At 33.7% G+C, this 20,301-nt stretch overlaps 2 protein-coding genes across 4 annotated transcripts; one reads left to right on the top strand and one right to left on the bottom strand.

The window, feature by feature from the left end:
- Window positions 1-7,357: 7,357 nt before the first annotated feature.
- On the top strand, window positions 7,358-15,564 carry LOC102609156 (diacylglycerol kinase 5). Of its 3 annotated transcripts, none has more exons than XM_006469760.4 (13): window positions 7,358-7,484; window positions 10,064-10,276; window positions 10,381-10,503; window positions 10,644-10,772; window positions 11,085-11,170; window positions 11,661-11,784; window positions 12,355-12,403; window positions 12,650-12,732; window positions 13,552-13,619; window positions 13,847-13,921; window positions 14,457-14,544; window positions 14,663-14,779; window positions 14,936-15,564. In XM_006469760.4, exons 1-13 carry the CDS (start codon window positions 7,389-7,391, stop codon window positions 15,260-15,262), a joined length of 1,578 nt encoding a protein of 525 aa, XP_006469823.1. In that variant the 5' UTR covers window positions 7,358-7,388; the 3' UTR covers window positions 15,263-15,564. The 3 variants fall into 3 exon arrangements, with proteins under 3 accessions (XP_006469823.1, XP_006469825.1, XP_006469824.1); XM_006469762.4 differs by lacking the exon at window positions 7,358-7,484 and adding an exon at window positions 9,748-9,910; XM_006469761.4 differs by lacking the exon at window positions 7,358-7,484 and adding an exon at window positions 9,818-9,979.
- A 382-nt stretch (window positions 15,565-15,946) lies between these two features.
- LOC102609819 (protein THYLAKOID FORMATION1, chloroplastic) lies at window positions 15,947-19,957 on the bottom strand. Its single transcript, XM_006469763.4, has 5 exons — window positions 19,569-19,957; window positions 18,755-19,025; window positions 18,151-18,367; window positions 16,902-17,017; window positions 15,947-16,299 (listed from the first exon to the last, which is right to left on the bottom strand). The coding sequence occupies exons 1-5, from the start codon at window positions 19,768-19,770 to the stop codon at window positions 16,206-16,208; spliced, it is 900 nt and encodes a 299-aa protein (XP_006469826.1). The 5' UTR covers window positions 19,771-19,957; the 3' UTR covers window positions 15,947-16,205.
- Window positions 19,958-20,301: the final 344 nt, after the last annotated feature.

Here is a 20,301-nt window from a genome sequence, read left to right as displayed (position 1 = left end):
TTCACTATCCAAGCCTTTCCAAGGTTTCAACCGATTACAATTGACTTCAAGGTGTCAATGAACCTTTACAACAAAGAGATTATCTCCCAATCTCTTCACTCAAGTGTCTCACACACTCAAACTCTTATAATTGAAATGAAGAAATGAAAGTTACAATGAAACTCACTCAATGAGTAGATATTCAAAAATGAAGAATAAGAAATGATTCAATGTTTGTATTTTGCAAGTTTGAAGGCTCAAGATATCTCGTGTGCTTTTTGTTTTTGCTTATTAGAGAGATTAAAAATGAGTTGGATTTGAGTTCTTATAGTTTGAGCTCAAAAACTAGCCGTTATGCACATTTTGGTCGTAACTGAATTGCCGGTTATGGTCATCCGGTTAGCCGTTTAATGTTACCGTTACAACCACAATTTTGAATTTCTGAACATCCGGTATGCCGCTTTGTCAAATCCGGATTGCCGCTTATGCTCAGAAGCTTACTACCCAACAACCGAATTTTTGTTTGTCAGGATCCGGTTAGCCGCTTGCTACAGTGAAATATTTTTTTAATTTTACAGTTTGATCCTAAAACTTTATAAAACTATATTATGGCCCAAAACGTTATGAAACTTTACAAATAGGTCCAATTTCAGAATTTCTAAATATTACTTTGTCAATCCCAAAACTTTTTAAAATTATGATTTCACCCAAACTAGGTGAAATTATAAAATGACCAAAAATATTTAAATAGTTTCAAATATGTCCAAACCTGAAATTTAAAACAATATCAAAGGTTCTAAAATACATTCATTTTAGTCAAAAACACTTTAATTCTATAACATCATTTTCTTATTATAAAAACAATTCATAAATCATTATTTAATCAATACATGTGGTTTGTTATCATCAAAATCAATATCTATGGCTATATAAGCTAACAAATTGGTCATTCCCTAGACATGCATGTACTTTAGACTAGGCTTCTTACCCATCTAAAGTTTGTAAAATAGTTTTGATAGTCATTTTAGTTGGAACCCTAATAAGGATATATGTTATAGACTTAAGTGTTTCTCCTCAGAGTGATTTTGGTAAAGTAGAATGATAAATCATACTTCTTACCATGTCCTCAAACATCCTATTTCGTCTTTCAGCTACACAATTTACAATGGACAAACCTGGCATAGTATACTGTAAGACAATACTACATTCCTCTTGGCATTTAGCAAATAGCATAAGACGTTGTTCACTGAACCCATCATATTTGTATTATTAATCAGCACAGTTAGATTTAACGCTTTTAATGCTTTTGCTGAGTTAGTTCTCAACTTCAGCCTTAAAATTTTTGAACATATCCAAGTATTATGAATTTTTATGGAGGAGAAATATGCAGCCATATCTAGAAAAATCGTCAATGAATATCAGAAAATATAGTTGATGATTCCAAGCAACCATATGGAATGGCACAAAAATATCCATATGTACGAATTTTAAGACATTTAAAGTGTTGTTGACTTCAAATCTCCTTTTATTGGTTTGTTTCTCCTTTATACAGTTAGCACAAACAAAAACTTGTAATATAAAGGTTGAGAATTTCATCTGTCACAAGAATCTTTATTCTCTGTTTGTAGATATGACGTAATCTCTTAAGTTATAACGTAGCCAAATTTTCATTAGTTAATTTTTTCTTTATACCTTGTGTACTTAATTACAAAGATTCATTAAATGAAGCTATTTTATCAAGCAAATAAATATTATCATAGCTTCATAAAGAGCAAGAACTAACCAGTTTTGAATCATGAAACAAACTAAAATTTTCATTCCCAAATGAACAAGAAAAACCAAAATTTTATAAAGTAGAAGTAGAAATCAAATTCTATCTAAAAAGACGAAACAATAAATGTTTTATCAATATCCAAATAAAATCTAGTCTTTAATAATAGTCTTTACTTCAACTTTAACTGTCTTGCAATCACTTACATATATGTATCTTTCACTATCACTAGGCCTTTGGCAAATCAGGCAACCCTTCATAGATATACTTATGTGAGTTATTACACTATATTCTATCCATCACATCTATTCAGGTACCAAAGTTAAATTAACATAAAAACAAACTAATTTAAGAAGTATACATCTTTTAGTACACCATGCGTGATAATTGATGCAATGCTTCTTCACTTGATTCTTTTATTGTTTCTTTTGAGGTGTTATATCTATAGACACCTTATCCTTCTTTCTTTTTATTTCATTATCCTTGCCTTTAGAGGTCAATGTTAGGTGAGTAGTTTCTACCTTTTATCAAAGTAAGAACATATGTCATTAACATTGATCAGGGTCTCATTTCTAACTCTGTTTAAGACACAACAGATTAAAACAATATTGGAGAATCTCCCATATAATAAATTACTCCAAAGGAGCAAACTCTGCCACCTCAAAAACCAATACCATTATAGAGATCTACTAGAGAAAGGAGAAATGCAGTTCCAAATGATTATGTTGTATTTCTCCAAGAACGTGAGTGGACATTGAAGTGATAGAAGATGATTCAATCAATTTTTGTTAAAACATGCAAAGTTTTAGCTTTGGAAGTGGATTGATGCCATGAATGAAGAGATGAAGTCCATGAAGGACAATGACGTATTGGATCTTGTCTCATTGCTATAAAGTTTGAGATCTATTGATTGCAAATTAATATTTAAGATTAAGAAAGATTTGAAAGGCGATGTGGAGAGGTACATAGCGCATCTTGTCACAAAAGACTTTAACAGAAAAAAAAGTATTGACTATAAGAGACTTTCTCTTTAACTTCTTCGAAAAATGATCAAGATCATAATGGCATTGGTGGCATATTTCAATCTTAAGTTACATCTAATGGATGTGAAGACAACATTTCTTAATGGTAATATTGATGGGACAATTTATACATGCAACCAGAGAACTTTATGTTAGGAGACTAAAGAATATCGTTTGCAAACTTGAAAAATCCATCTATGGGCTCAAGCGAGCATCTCGACAATGGTATTTCAAGTTTCATTAAGTAATCATCTCATTCGATTTTAAGATAAATTTGGTCAGTAATTACATATATCATAAGTTCTATAGCAGTAAGCATATTCTTTTAATTTTATATATTAATGACATTTTACTTGCTAGCAACAATATAGACTTATTAAAAAGTATTCTAGGACTATCACAAAGGACCTATATTAAAAAGTTCTCAAGAGATATGACATATAAGATTACAAACCAAGTGATACTCATGTGGCTAAGAGAGACAAGTTTAGTCTCAATCAGTACCTTAAGAATGATTTTGAAAATAGAAAATGTAGAAGATTCCTTATGCATCAATAGTAGGAAGTCTGATGTATGCTTAAGTTTATATGTGACTAGATATTACATATGTTATTGGGATATTGGGTAGATATTTAAGCAATCAAAGAATAGACTATTACAAAGCAGCCAAATGGGCCTTACGGTACTTAAAGAAAACAAAAGACTATGTTCACATATTGGAGGTCGTATCAACTTGAGATTGAAATACTAGTTATACAACCCTAGAAGGGGGTGAATTGAGTTTTTAAAATTAAGCTAAACAAACCACATAACAATTCAATCTATTACTTTAATAGAATAAAAAATAATAAATTTAATAAAGCACAATAATAAAATAGTAAGGGAAGAGAGAGCAAACACAATGATTTTTACGCGGTTCGGCAATCGCCGCCTACGTCCACGCCTCCAACCAAAGTAAGCTTGAAGATTTTATTATCCAAGCCTCTCAAGGCTTCAAATGCTTATAATTGACTTCTAAGGTGTCAATGGGCCTTTACAATAAAAGATTATCCCCAATCTCTTAACCCAAATATATCCCAACTCTTACAAACTCTCAAGGATAAAGATTACAAAAGTGTTTTTCTCTCACACAAAATATATGATTACAAGTCTATGCTCAATGTGTGAATAAAATGAAACAAGAACGAATTTGAAGCTCAATGAATTTTGGATCCTCGATTACAAGCTCAATGATAACATTATGATCAACCTTTGTTTGAATTTGATTGAGTTTATTTATAGTTGGAGTTAAAATCTAGCTGTTATTGACTTTCTGTACACTGTCTGATCGCCGTTTTGACTTTGATAAGTTACCGTTGCACCAAAATTCAAATTGTCAGATCATCGTTTGTAGGAAGTCAGATTACTGTTATCGTTCCAGAAACTTGCGTAGAGATGTCGGTTATTCGTTTGACATAAACGATTTACCGTTTGCAAGATATTGCTTTCTGGAATGTTATCGATTTATCGTTATTAATAAACGGTGTGCCGTTATCTAAGTTTTACTCTCTAGAATGCATTCGGTTTACCGTTAACCATTAACGGTTTATCGTTAACCATTAACGGTTTACCGTTAATCATTAACAATTTACCGTTAGCTAAGATTTGCTCTTTAGAGTGAAATCGATTTACCGTTATTCGTTAACAGTTTGCCGATATCTGAATGTTGCTCTCTGGAATGCTTTCGGTGTACCGCTAGCAATAAATGGTTAATGCAATCAGTTTACCGTTTTCTATAAATAGTTTACTTTTTTTGAAAATTCACTCTCTAGAATGTAATCGGTTTGTCGTTTTCTATAAACGGTTTGTTGTTTATTTCTAGAAGATTTTTCTTTTGCTTTGAATATTATACGACTTAAAATTTACAACAAATATTAAAACTTAACAATTGAAAATCATGTTTGTTATCATCAAAATCATTATTATAAAAACAAAAGAGTTAATAGAGATCATTGGGTCTATTGACTCTGATTTTATTGGATGCCAAAATAGTATAAAATCCATGTTGGATCATATCTATCTACTAGTTAAGAGTTCTTTCTGGTGGAAAAGGGCTAAATAGTTTCTTATAGTCTCTTATGCAATGGCAGCATAGTTAATAACATGTTATGAGATATCCAATCATGGAATGTGGCTGCAAAACTTTGTCAAGAGGCTGTGTATAGTAGATAGTATTGATAGATCACTCAACTTATTTTGTGACAATAAGTCAACAATGTTGTATTCCATTAACAATAAGAGCTTGATGAAGTCAAAATATAAAAATTTCAAGTTCCTAGTTATTAAAGAAAGAGTTTAGAGTGGACAATTGTATATTGAGCAAATCTGCATAAACTCTATGATTGCAGATTTGCTTACTAATGGATTACTACCCAAATTGTTTCATGAGCATACTGCTCGTATGGGTGTTGTGTCATCAAAGGTAATTCAGTTTTATTAGGAATTTATGATTTTAAATGCTCTTACGAAATAGACATTGTTTAATTATTTTAGTTATGGATATTTGAGGTTATTTTCTGCAGAAATAAAGTTTTCGCTTATTCATACTCTGGTTTTGGTACGATTTGATTTCGCTAAGTTTAAGGTGGACCAATTGGAAATAGACATGTTAAGATCACATTGCATGAAATTTTCATGATACACATCCACACCATGATCCATGTCATTAAGTTGTATATATTGGCACAATGATCATTGATGGGTGGAATTAGGACAATTGTACTAAAGACTGCTTTAATCTTATGCTGATATGATTGATGGACCAGACTGGTTAAAGATGGATTTTGATAATGACAATAAGGTTGAGTTCATAAGGCTATTTTTACAAAGCATGATTATGAGGTTACACCTATAGCCAAAGTGGGAGATTGTTTGATTCTTAATCCAACATTAGCCTTATATGTGAATGATTATGTGTTGCGAACTGTCATATAATGTTAACCCCAATTAAAAGTGATCTATTAAGGTTTTCAGTAATTTGAGTTTTAATGTATCTAATAAGGTGTAGACCTTTAATGTGTGATCTTTAAGGGTAATTTCATTTCTATAACATGTTGAAATACGAATACTTAATAATAACAAAAAAAGTTATGTATATGAGTGGTTATGGTCCTTAGGTTGCACATAACATTCTATTCTTTTCTAACATTCCATCATCAGAGAGAGTGCAGTGGAAAGTCAAGGATTCTCTAGGATAATGTCCTAATCTAGAAGACTAATTACACGACTCTAGAGAGTAATTAATTATTATGAATTCAGGTATGCTTCCCCATATTCAATAATTGATTTTTGGTAATACAATATGAATGTTCCTAATTTTGGTTGATAGTTTTTACTACAGGATTCATTGTTTTAACAAGTGTGTGTATATGTCAGGCGGCTAAAAGAAATATACAGTATGAGGATTTGATGGATAGTATATCGTGACCATTCTCAAGTGCGGGCCCCAATATTTTCTAAAATGGTAATTCAATGTTTCTTACCATTGTCAATTGTCTTTACACTACTGTAAAGAGTTGAAAAATCATTTCACGCTATTGCAAAAGTATTTGATACCGATGTAAAGTCTTAAATTCACACAAAAATTCATGTAGACGTCTGCACTAGAAAAAAAGAATCAGCTATGTCATATGTGAGTGAAGTTATTAGATGAGCCTTGCAAAAGTTTTTGGTGAATTCTTGCTCTTCTTTTCTGTTGTCAGTTTTCCCCGTGGCCAAGGCGAATATTGGAATGAAACAAATTTTGACTATCGTTGCTTTCTCTGAAACATAAATAAATATATGCGCCAGCATGGAAAAAGACCTGATAGGTCCCAATCAGAAACGTTCAACAATGGCTAAGTATACCTTGCTCTTCTTATGGTGAGAACGACCACGAATAGTAAGTTGAGATAATTTTCTGGATAAACCTTTTATTAATTGCTGGAGCTTATTTATAGTAGTTAATACAAACACTACTAATGATTTGTAGCCACAACTCACGGCTAAAATCAATTTAAACAATCTTAAATAACAAACTAGAAACATAAATAGAATCCCACTTGATTTGATTCTCCCCATGATCCGCAACGTGGCTTTGACGTGGTAATTTCCTTGGCTTGCTCCAACAAACAACTACTCTTTATTCCATACGTAAATAAGTCTAGCATGGTATTGCATGCAACATGCATGACCACATGCATGGCTGCATGAGACTCTTACGAATGTTCAAACAAACCCCTCATATCTGGAGTTAGGCTTGTGGACCCTTGCTGACCTCCTTGGTTCTCTATCAAGACCAGTCATAGCATGTTTTTGTGGAATTTCCAAAGCAAGAAGAGAGTCAAGATGGGGGTTCTTTTAAGAAACGTGGTCTTAAGAGAAAGTCGATGGTAGAGAGGCTTTAGGTAGCGTTATTTAAATTAGAAGCATATCTTAGGCAATTTTATGATATCATGAATCGGCTACGTGCTTCAGATGTTGCATTGTCACTTATGGAATCCTTTGTATATTCGTGAACTTATATAAAGAGAGTGAGGTTAGTAGTTAGTACCGAGGGCTCAAGCAGACAACTTCGCCAAAATCACTAGAGAGTAGAGATGGGAAATACTCCATCGAAGGCCAATAATTCGCAGAAGAAACATCCGCGGAAACCTGCTGGAAGATTAAGATTCTGGTGCTTTCTCTCGAACCAGGTAACGTTTGAAATTCGGAAACAGATTCTATCTATGCTTCCGTTTATTTCTCTATGCTACTGTTTGATGACAAGCCCTCGTAGAATTATTAGGGGTTACTTATCCAAATCCTTTAGCAGTTACATGCTTGCTTTGTATTATTAACAAGTTTTAAATTGAATTTATCTTCTGGGTTTAGTTGGTTTTTCTCTTTTTTCCTTCTCCTTGATCCAGGCGTCTAGTTTTAGGGCGTAATTTCAACGAACTGTTTAAATTCTTTACAACTTTTCTAAGTCCACTAGTTCAATCAAGGAATCAGCAGCTAAATTCCATCTTGGTTACGAGGCCATTTGCTTTAGTCATTATTGGACTTCTTTGGGGACAAGTATAGAATATGGTTTGAAAGCTTTTTAATGCATTCCGAACTTTGTCACGCGAATGTACTTGCCCTCCGTTTAGATGTTTGGTAAAATTTTTTAAGTACAACTTTATTTAAAAAGTATTTTTATTAAATATTTTAAAATTATTTTAATAGAAAATTCTTTTAAAGTTATGTTATAGAAAGAATGAAATAAGATTGTGAAATAAATTAAAATTATAGTGTGAAACAAATTAAAAGATCTTTGACAATTTAACCCTTTGAAAAGTCACAATCTCTATTCTTAAATACTCAAAATTTAATATTTTACTAGTAATAATTTATTTAATTCTCAAAAGCTCTATTCAAATGCTGGTAAATTTTTTTAAAAAAAATTTATGAAATTAAATAAATATTTATGATTATTAAATAAGTCTTACCAGATATACAATTATGATACTTAGATAGTCGAGTGGAGCTTATCACACCCCCACAAAAATTCTTGAGAATACCCTCTACGAAATTTACAATTTTAACCTGAATGAAATTTACAATAAAAGACAAAGGCATATGCGATGATATCGATCCATTGTGCAAAAAATTGAAGAGAAGTCAAAAGTGACCTCAATCTTCAAAGGAAGCAATGAGCTAGACACTGAATTCCTTTTTTTTCCCCTTTTTTTTTAATTCTCAACTTTTTTTCATCCAAATAAAATATTAAAATTAGAAACTGATTTAACACGGTCTTAATTGATGATGAGAGGCTGTTGGCTGGGATTGGGGGTGTAGTTCAACGGCTAGCTGGTTGGATTTGGCCATTTGAGCATTGACTGTTGGGCAGCTGGTTTGGTTTTGGCATTTAAGTTTTGGAATTTGAAAGGTTGGTAAGTTTGAGTGTTGAGAGATTTGATAGTGAGAATATGATCATCTCATGATCTGAGTATTACTGAATTTTTAATGATCTTTTATCACGTATTTTTTAGTGATAGTGTATAGGTAAGATTTAACTTCTTTTATTTTTTTATTTATTAACAACCAATTAGTGATTGAGTTATTTGTTCAAGACATGATAAGATCAGGAGAGAATCCTAATCCTTGATAGTGTTGAGGGTTTTGAGAGTTCGATAAAAGAAAAGTGGAGGAATATACATGGAGGACAGCTTAGGAATTATAATTGTGTAATTAGATTTTTGCAGTGTATTTATCTTATGGGTTGGGCAATTAATCTAAAATCAAATTCATTAATAACGTCTACTTTTATATTTTATTGGTGAGGATGAGATTCAATATTTTGAGATCCATAATAATTTGGGATTAGGAATTTGTGGAGCGGCAGTTTAAGTGATATTAGATATTTAGACTTTGATAAAGACATAAGTCATTTTTGTTGAGTCATCGTTATCCAATGTCTCTATAACAAATGGACCCTCCATTATCTGCCAAGTGGAGTCCGACGTCAGCTAATACATACGATTACAGACCATGATTATGCCCGTAGAGATGGACCGCAGTGCAGCCTCGTGAGTCATGTGAGTCACATGACCCATGATTATTAGCGCACACAATCGTAGAAAATTAGAAATAAAAATATCACCCGTCCCCACAGGCCCAAATTCCACTTAGAAATCGTAATAAATTCGGGATGAAGATGAAGATACCTTATAATTTTAATCCCTTATTCTTATTAATGGTGAGATTGGGATTAAAGTTGCACAATTATAATTTTTAAATTACAATAATAAAATATTTAATAAATATTAATTACAATATCTTAAAAATTATATTACTATAATTTTTTTATTTATATAATAAAAAAATATTATATTTTTAATAATTTTATCAAAATTATTATTTAAAATTTATATTTAATATATATTATTAATTTTTATTTTATAATCATAATTTTTTTCACAACAATTATAATTTAAAAGTTACCATACCTCAAATCCCAAAAACACCCTAAATAATAAAAATTAAGGAACTAGTTGGTCAATTCATACCCACCGGCCCCGCCCTTTTATATCTCCTCCACAAACGGTAAACAAATTAAGAACGATTTTTTGTTAGATCCAAAATAACGGCGGGAGGGGTAAGTATAACAAAAACCTTTTAGATCTCTTAAACTTTTCACTTTCCCGAGAAATTTCAAAATTTCCCGGTAATCCTTTACCTTTCACTTAAGATTTATAATCATCTAAATGCAAATAACATGATATTAAATGCGGCTGTGCGTGTAATGCAGTTCAGCGCAAGCATGGAAGAGGACTCTCATTCACAATCAGCTTCACTGAAGGAATTTTACATTCCTAGTTATGTTTTATTACCTGATTCAGAGTCTGAAACAGTTCCTGATGTGCCTCGGTGTCCCGTTCTCGTGTTTATCAACTCCAAAAGCGGCGGTCAGCTCGGCGGCGATCTTCTCGTTACGTATCGATCGCTTCTCAATAAGAATCAGGTACCTCTCGTTTCTTTGAATTTGATATATGATGATGTAATTGCACCGGATTTTGAAGCTCTGAAGCTGTGGTCAATTAAGTTTTCTGTTTCCGTTATTTTTAGGTGTTTGATGTAGGGGAAGAGGCTCCTGACAAGGCGCTGCGAAGAATTTATCTTAATTTAGAGACGCTCAAAGCTAATGGAGATGCATATGCTACACAGATTCAGGAGAGATTAAGAATAATTGTGAGTGGATAAAGTAAATAATTGTAAATAGTTGTTCCTTTTATAAAGTATCTTTTACCTCTTTTCCTTTTTAATCAAATCCTCACTAATTGCAAAAAATAATTCTATAAAGTATCTTCTATAAAGTACCTGCGATTTAGGTTGCAGGTGGCGATGGGACAGCTGGCTGGCTCCTTGGAGTTGTTTGTGATCTCAAATTATCTCATCCGCCGCCGATTGCTACAGTACCTTTGGGAACCGGAAACAATCTACCTTTTGCTTTTGGTTGGGTGAGAGCTTTGTATCTTTTGGCAATTTTGTTTGTCAGATCAGTGCATTTATTAATTAATCACATTCCATATGGTACAGATGATGAATTCAGTAGATATTGGGAGCATATCTTCAAGTTGTTGATTCATTGCAATCACTAAAACCTTGTATTTTTCATGCATGCGTGTCTCTACGTGTTTGAATGCATGTGTTTTAGATTTTTCTTTATTTCAGGATGCATTGAGCATCTGCTAGCAGTCTGATTTATGAATACCGAGGTGTCTTAACTATTTGAAGAGGTTGTTATCAACTTGAAATTTGCTAATTTATAGGGAAAGAAGAATCCTGGGACTGATCGTCATGCTGTGGAGCAATTCCTGCGTCATGTAATGAATGCAAAGGAAATGAAAATAGACAAGTAAGGATGTTGACATGACCTCCATGTGTCTTTTTAAAGAAATTGACATAAATGCAAGGTTCCTTCCAAGGTAATAAAATTAATTACGCTGGTGCGTATGGATATCAACTGATATACATCTTAGAGTATGGGCATTCAATTTACTTTTGACAAAATAACTATAATTGGCATAGAAATCTCGGCAAGCTACTGAGTGTAATATGAATCTCTGTTTCCCTTCCCTGGATTTATTATATAGTTTTCCAGTTCTTTTATGTGATTCGTTTGGTCTTCTCTACCATTTTCCTGTTTTCTGACATGATAGTGTCACTGCCCATAAATATTGCTTAATTCTTGTATACAAATTTTCATGATAATTTAACTTATGTGGTAATATCTCGCAATATAAATGATAATACAGTGCTAATATACAAATTTTTTTATCAGTAGATTTTGTTTTCTTCTTTTTCTTTTTCATTCAATTTATTTAGTTGATTTTTTTTTTCCCAAGCTGGCATATTCTCATGAGATTGAGGGCTCCAAAGGAAGGTTCTTGTGATCCTATTGCACCTCTTGAGCTACCACATTCTTTACATGCATTTGGTCGTGTCTCTGCAACAGACGAGTTGAACAAGGTAAGAACAAGCAGTTGCTGCCTGTTCTGTGCACTCTAAATTATATTATGATTTTCCAATATGGCTGTACCAGTAGCTCAAGAATCTTTAGTTTGTTCCCATTTAGATTCCAAGATCATCTCCATCAAAAGTCTCAATCATTTTGTTGTGACCACGTCTGGTTATCTTCATGAATATGCATTATAACTCTTCTGCAAAAGAAAAGCCTTCCCTATTTAGCTTTTGTAATTCTTTGTCACAGAGGAAACAAAACAAAGGCAATCACTCAAATGAAGCTTGTTTGATATTATTCAATTGCCTCTCCCTCTTGATGGCCTGACCTTTTAGGTGGAAAGAATGAAGAGGATGAGAATCTGTATTCTTTTATGGGGTTTACAAAAACAGATCAAGCTGTTGTTAGTTCAAATCATGTTTCAATTCTTTTTAAACGAAATCTGTATTTTCATACGGAACTCAGGCTTATTAGACCAATTTCATATATTGTGTTGTAATATATCGTGCAAGAAAACCGTTCTCTTTTAAGCCTATGCTTCTTTTCATTTTTACACACAAATGTTTGACTTTCCTCAGGAAGGTTACCATACATTTCGTGGGGGTTTCTGGAATTACTTCAGCATGGGTAAGTACCTCTAAAACAAAGTGAACTACTAAATTGCTGACTTATGATGTTTAACTTTTGATACTTTTTAGTTCTAGTTATGAGTACCTTTGAAAAACATGGCATTTGCTAATACTTTCTAAATCATAAGATAACATTTTGTCTCTTACACTTATATGCACTTTCCATTTAGATTAAGCCTTCTCCATTAATGATCATCAATGATTCTGAGATGGGGACCTCTTGTATGCTTTCTGTTTTCTGTAGGAATGGATGCTCAAGTATCATATGCGTTTCATTCTGAACGAAAGTTGCATCCTGAAAAATTTAAAAATCAGTTAGTTAATCAGGTACTGTTACACTTTCTGTTATTGTTATAGTGAATCACAGACATTAATGGAATGACCACCATCTTTTTCATTATTTGCTCCTACCTGGAGTATTTGGTGAAGTTTTCACGATAGAGTTGCTCTTAGTAAAATGTCAAGCATTGGTCTCTTCTACTGGCTTACTGGTATTTTTGAAGATGTTACACCTAGACTAAATCCACCCTTTCTTAAATGGATGCAACCATAAGTAGATCAGCAGAGGCTACTAATGAAAGTAAAATGGATGTTAGATAAGCTATCTACAATTGTCCAAATAGATTTGACAACATTAATGATGGGTGCTATACATGGAAGCAAACTTGGAGATGTGATATATTTTGAAGATATGGCTAAATGTATGGAGTGACAGTTAAGAGGATTTTATCCAGAGTAAACCATTAATGCTTGAATATTTATGTTCATGTTTGATATTTTGTTCGTTGTCACATATAATTAAGTATTACTCTGAAACAACGAAATTGGCTTTGGGTTATTCCAGTTGTTGCTGTTCTCATTTTAGCTTGTTCTTATTTGATCGTTGAAGAAAAGATCTGAAAGTTCTTCAGAAAATGGATATATAACACTTCTGTGCTTGATATGAAGTAGCTTGAATGTCTTATTTAGCATGCAGTAACTTTTCTTGACCTAAAATTTGGAAATGTTCATTTGCTTAGATTTGTCTACAGCATGTAATATTTTTTATTTTGTTTACTAGGTTCTTGCTCTTTTTTTCCCTGGAATCTCTAAAAGAAATTGTACTTATTGTTTTTTATTATGATTTTCTATATCTTTTGTATTCAGAGTACTTACGCGAAGCTTGGTTGTACTCAAGGATGGTTTTTTGCTTCTCTTGTCCATCCTTCTTCTCAGTGAGTGCACCTGACTGTTAACAAAACATGCTGGTTTAACATTTTCCTTTTTAACAGAACTTGCTGGACAGTGCAATATGAGTTGGTTATATATCTATTACAAGTAGCTATTCACTTCAACTTAACATTGCAACTCCCTGCAGCTGCAGTGCATAAATTTTGCTGGATCTTATGAAATTGGTGTCTATTTCCTGATTAAATTGAATCATGAATGATCTTTGTTACAGTAACATAGCACAGCTCGCAAAGGTGAAGGTCATGAAAAAATGTGGTGAATGGCGAGATCTTGAAATACCTTCCAGGTAATCCAGTTTGCCTTAAAATTATCTTGCGTCTTAAAGGAGTAATTTTTATTCTTGGCTGATTCAAATGTTTAGCTAATATTGCAGAATAAGCATATTCTCAAAATGATTATTTTATGTGAAATTTAAAAATGAAAATTGTAATTTGTGTACATTTCTCCTTGTTGAATTACCTTTTTACTTTCCCAAAAAGAAATTAATTTTTTGTTTTTAGCATAGTGTAGTTGATAACTTGATATATGAATGTTAACAATTTGCTTTTAGGTGACAATCTCTCCAATCTATAGTTGGTTATGGAATCCCCCTATATTCAAATTAAGTTGTGCTGTTACTGTTATGCGGTTGAGATTTCAGCAAGACGGCAACTGCACATTCTATTTCTACTGTTTCTGTAGATTTTACTTGTTTTGACTATTTACTCCTGTCCATCATTTTTGTTTAGATCTGCTAATCCATGTTTCTATAATATGTCTCCAAGATTATAAGGTAAAAATGTTCAGTTACATTTAACTGACTTCTCTTTCTTCTGTAACAGCATCAGGTCAATTGTATGTCTTAACTTGCCCAGCTTTTCTGGTGGACTAAATCCGTGGGGAACACCAAACACCAAGAAATCCCAATATGTAGGTTCCATATGTGCCACTAGTTTGTCTGTTTATGAGAAAATGCTTCTTGACATTATGTATTTAAATTTTCATTCATTCAAACATGATGAAATATCTTTCCTACATGACATTGCAGAAAGACTTCACTCCCCCATATGTTGACGATGGTCTCCTAGAAGTGGTTGGATTTAGAGATGCTTGGCATGGTCTTGTTCTATATGCTCCAAGTGGACATGGGACTCGTCTTGCACAGGTGAAAAATCGTTATTAAAAAGATACAATTTATCATAGTTTCAGAGATTAAGTACTGATAACTACATGTCATTCTTTTAGAATGCATCAATTTGGTAGGCTGATCTAGTTGATTAATAAGTCATTATAAATGTTTTTCTGATTTTTTTGGCATTAGGCACATCGAATTTGCTTTGAGTTTCACAAAGGAGGTGCTGATCATACATTCATGAGAATTGATGGAGAACCATGGAAGCAACCACTGCCAGTGGATGATGATACTGTTGTGGTTGAGATCTCTCACCATGGCCAAGTGAACATACTAGCCACCCGTGACTGTCAGTCTAAAAGTGTGCGCGATCCGTCATCATCACCTAGCCAACATGGAAGTGAGGATTGTCAGAGTGATGATGACTCTTCACATGGGGGAGAAGAGCATAGGAAATTTGGTGCAGCTGAAACATTCAAGATCCCAGAGGACATCGATATTTCTCATATTAGTTGAGCATTGACATGTCTCAAGCTCGCAATTTTAACTTGGCAACAGTTTACCTCTTCTAGATGATTCTGAACACCAGTTTAGATGCTACCCCATTTCTCATTGGTGCTCGGCGTGGAAGCATGATGTGGCTACTTGATAGGGGCCATAAAGAGGAGGTGGAAATAACCTAAGGGTTAGGTATAGTTACCTCTTATTATTTTCTGTCATATAATTGATTGAAATAACTGTTGAATACAGATTACTGTTCACCATTATCTCATCTTAAAATTACTGAGAAAGCGTATAATTATAAGGTTCTGAACATACTTTCTAGGTTTTCCTGTTAATTCCGTTCATGAAATTCTCCTTGTAAGATAAACAGGAAATCGGATTTTCAAGTTGCCTGTTCTATTGGACAAACAATAATGTGGGTGAGGTTGTAACAGGTAACTGAGAGAGATAATTGGCAAAAGCAAACAAAATTTTTAAATAAGCACGGGGAGACTGGAGGAGGCATCAGAATCGACATATAAATAACACTAAATTACAGTCTGCAATCTCCAATGTAAGAAAACTATAATTCCCTACTGGTCTTATCCGACTTGAATCTGAATTAGTTGAAGTCCAATGTAGTTTTCGGATACCAGATAGTTTAATACACCTACAAACAAAACAAAACAAAAAAAAAAAAGAAAACTGCAATCCTGATTTGTATGAATGTTGCGGTAGAATTATGAATAGAAAAATACATTTGGCAAAAACAGAAGAAATTTGTGTATTAGCATGGTGAAGACTGGATGTATGCAAATCACCGTATTAAAAACAGTACACTGAAACATGCAAGCCTGTAAGCTTAAAACATGGTACATGGAGCATTGAGGCTCCAACTCTACCGCAAAGCAGACAAAAACGGGATGGAAACTTCACAAGAGATGATTAGCATTGCCGGCTTCCTTCACAGGTTGAATTACTGATGGGAATATAGGTATTCTCCCAGACATTTTTTAATGGCTTCATTAGCCTTTTGCGGTTCTGTCCTTTCTTCTCTCTTCTTCTTTTCCCTGAAAGGCCAAAACATATTACGAAACAGTTCAGCATGAATGAATGGTGGAGCCCATAGAAAGAAGATGAATTCCAATAAGTTCATGATATATAGGGTCCGTTTGGGGCAGCTGCTCTCCACCCTATATTCTAGGGAATATTCCCCTAGAATAAAACATGGGGAGCAGCTGCGCTGTGGCAGCGCAGCTGCCCCAAACGCTCACATAAATTAATGAATTGCATGGAGACAGAAAGTTTTTAATTATATTAGGGATTCAGCTTAAAGTCCAGTGTGATAAACTCATATAACATTTAAGGAAACACTTTTGGATGTCAGCATTTTCAACCACATGGTCCTGATACAAAATTAATTCATAGCAAGTGCAGCACACAGGAAGACAAAGTACATAAAATTCCAGGATTAAACCTCTAATCAATTATTCTAATTTTCTTGAATCTTCCATTATGGGTTATGGTTTGAATAGTCTTTTTCAATTATGGTATGTGTTGACAGTATGATAGCTCCAACCTAAACTGATGTACAATTTCCAAATCAATATGTAGTATGTCGGAACACTATTTAAATAAAAACAGAACTAGGAGCAAAAGATTGTCTTTTTACCTATCCACATACTCCTTCAGCAACTCTTTAGCTTGAAGCAGCTTGGATAATAAATTGCGATATACATCAAGGTCACGATCCACACTTCTTTTGTTAACATTTAAGACTGCACAAAGCTGTCATGTAGAGACAATAAGATAGGCTCAAATCATCAGCCAAAATGTTTTGATTCTAAAAGGAAATATTCATGTGCAGAAATGCATTTCCATATTCATAAGTTATCAAGTTGATAAAAATTTAACTGAACATGTGTTTTACAAGATATCTTTCATTAGTGACGCTATGATGGGCATAAGAAATTAATTGTAACTTGAGCATCATATCATGTCAAAAATGTTAACTGTCATCTTGGGGCTATGAAATCATAAATGCTAGTTGCCTCACAGAAGCCTATGTCCCTCCAGATCATCCGAGGAAAAGATAAAGAAAACCTACATAATCCATGCTCATTCAGGCAGGTAATGGGTTCCATATCCTGCTAAATACAATGATTTCTAATAAGCAAAAACAAGGCTCGAATTGTACGTGAAAATAGAGAGCAAAATCTTAAAAATAACTGCCAAATCAGGATGGACATGAAGTTCAATCATCCCAGCTTACCAAAGTGTTCCATTAGCACTTTTTAGTAAATTATCACAGTGCTTATATCTTTCTGAACCTATCATGGCATGCCAAGCTGCCTATGAACTTGCATGGAAGCAAAGAATCAGCCCAAGGATGATCGAAGATGTGGTCCTTACTTTCAGCAATCATCAAGAGACTTTTCCAGCATCATTCAAAGATCTTGGTTTCAGCAATCATCAAGTACTTCTCCAACAACATTCATGCCTCTTCACGTTTTTTCAATTATCAGTTGCCAGGTTTACAGTACTTGGAAAGTTGAAAATCTCTACACAGAATCTCTCTTGGAAATCTAATTCTTCAATAATCTAGAGCAAGATCAGTGGGTCTATACCACTACTATTAGATGCACCAAAAACCTAATGCTCTAATACTCTATCTAAATTCAAAGGGCTAAAAAAGTTGGTTTAAGATCTTTAATTAGGCACTGAAAATAGAGATCAATAACTGATTTTTAGAAGAGGGAAAGAAAAAGAAGAATCAGATAGAGGTTCTTGTCATCCAATTCAGCGAGCGAATTGATATAACCTGTTAATAATTGCAATTATTAACTGAACATTTAGGACCTAAACGGATCTTCACCATGTATGATAGATGTTCCAATGTTATCAAAGAAAGTAGATCTAACCTTTTCTAACACTGTGGGTTCAGTTGCATTTGCCAGTTCAAGAAGGCGAAACAGCCCAACAGCAAAGAAACGGCTGTAGCTGAAATTCCCCTTGCCGCTGGCTCTTTCTGCAATGTCGTTCAATATCCCCTCAACTTCTCCTTCTTTAGATGGGAACTCAACTAATGAACTGGCAGTCTGACCCCGAGCCCATTCCTCTAACTTTTGTGCATCAATTCTGCAGTGCATAAATTACAAATTATTCAATAAAAAATGAGAAGTTTTGTTTTATTTATTTGCAAATATTCAATTCAATGTGATGCTCCTGTCCTTAAAAGTTCAAGAAACAGTTCTAATGTAGCTAAGCATATCTTAAAACTTTTAGCATACACTCCAGTTTCGGAAGGATTAACTAAGACTCTCAAGTACGGCCCTCTTCACTTAGCCTTTATCTGTTCTGCATAAATTCTTTCAATTGTGAAACACACTTCATATAACTCAGATATTACTAAGAATTTAGTTATTATTTGGTTAAGTTTTAATAAAAGACAACAGGGATCACGACGTTTTCAAATTATATTGAAAAAAGAGTCCATAAAAAAGACAGGAGACTCAGCAGAGAGACCTGTATTGCTCTGGATCCTCCTTCAGTGCCGTAATGTATGCTTGGAAGATGGCTTCTCGATCCTCATCACTTGGATAGCCTTCCATGAGTCGATCATATACAGTGACAAATCCAAGGGCAAACACAGGGTCATATTGGTATGTTCTTTTGTACCTCATCAAATGTTGTTGGACAATCAATTCCTGTAGAACGGTGTTGTAAATACTGGGGATTGGTCTCTTATATAACTTCAGAAAATTCATCTTTGTCTCGGCCACAGTAGGAGGCACATCTGAGATCATGTAAATATATAAATTAAGACTGACAAATGGTTAACAAAAATGACAGGATTAAAGGTAGAATGATTTGAATCGTGCGATATATTGATTCAATCAACAGTTAAATTTCATTCCGTTATCCATATGAGCTAAGTTAAGCCAAACATTTGATTCATCAAGCCAAGCAAAGCTCATTCAGCTTGAAAGAAGCTCGGATTATTTGCCTTGCTAAATTTAAATTACACAAGCCACCAGAAATAATCGATTACAACAGTCAATTTACTTTCTATTTTCATTAATTAACTAAAACAGGAACAAACAGGTCACAGCAACACGTTTAAAAGTAAAATTAATGCAGCAATATTCTCCAGTCCAGCATTGCATAGACTAGTAAAATTAAATTAAAATCCGCCCTTTTCCATTTGAGAGATAAGCAACACAGATTCTTTCAAGCTAGTGTGCGTGTGTGTAATGCATAAAATCTTAGTACGTAAATCGAATTCAAAGTTTAAAAAAATAAAGAAAGAAAGAAAGAAAGAGAGAAAGAAAAAGCTCACCAGTAGCTGTGGACATGCATTGAATAATCATACGAGAACTTGAACTTGAAGCTCTAAAACGGACACAATGGCAGAACAAACTCGTACGGAATCGAAAGCCTTCAAAATTAGAAACTAAGGAACGAGTTGACGAGACGTTGACTTTCCTCTGACAAGAAGTTTGACCGATTGATGTAAACGCCACTGAAGTAAGAGACGCCATCGTAATTTATATTATTAAATTTAAATTTGTGAATGTATTAGTTAGTGCAGAACAGGAATCGGATAGGTTTGCATTTGGTTTTCTTCCTCTGAAATTTTTTTTTTTTTTTTTGGGTTTTTTTTTTGCCCCTTCACTCGGGAAAGCGAGAGAAAGTAAGGCCAAGAAAGTAGCCTTAGGCTTATCCAAGTGTAATACGAAATGTGGATTTTTGTGATTTTCATGAGAAGAGGCTAAGTCTTTGACACGTGGCCTCTTTGGTGATTTTGATTTCTGATTTGTTGGACTTAGGTCAGTAGGTCTTGCCGGTTTTGTGTGGTAAAGGTTACTTGAACGCGAAAGCAACTCCCACTAGTGGGCCTTCTGTTTTGCAAACGGCGTCGTTGTAACCATAACTATACCCGCTTTACTACTCAGGGCACCCGGTTAAACAAAATAAAGGCTCCTTCGTTTTTTCTCATAACTTTAAAATGCGGGTGCAGTGAAAGTATTGGTGGGGTACTTCTAACAGAACTGTGTCATTGGCTGAATAAT

The sequence above is a fragment of the Citrus sinensis genome, chromosome 2 (genome assembly GCF_022201045.2).
Source record: "Citrus sinensis cultivar Valencia sweet orange chromosome 2, DVS_A1.0, whole genome shotgun sequence".
NCBI lineage: Eukaryota > Viridiplantae > Streptophyta > Magnoliopsida > Sapindales > Rutaceae > Citrus > Citrus sinensis.
This window is presented reverse-complemented; position numbering and strand designations above follow the sequence as displayed.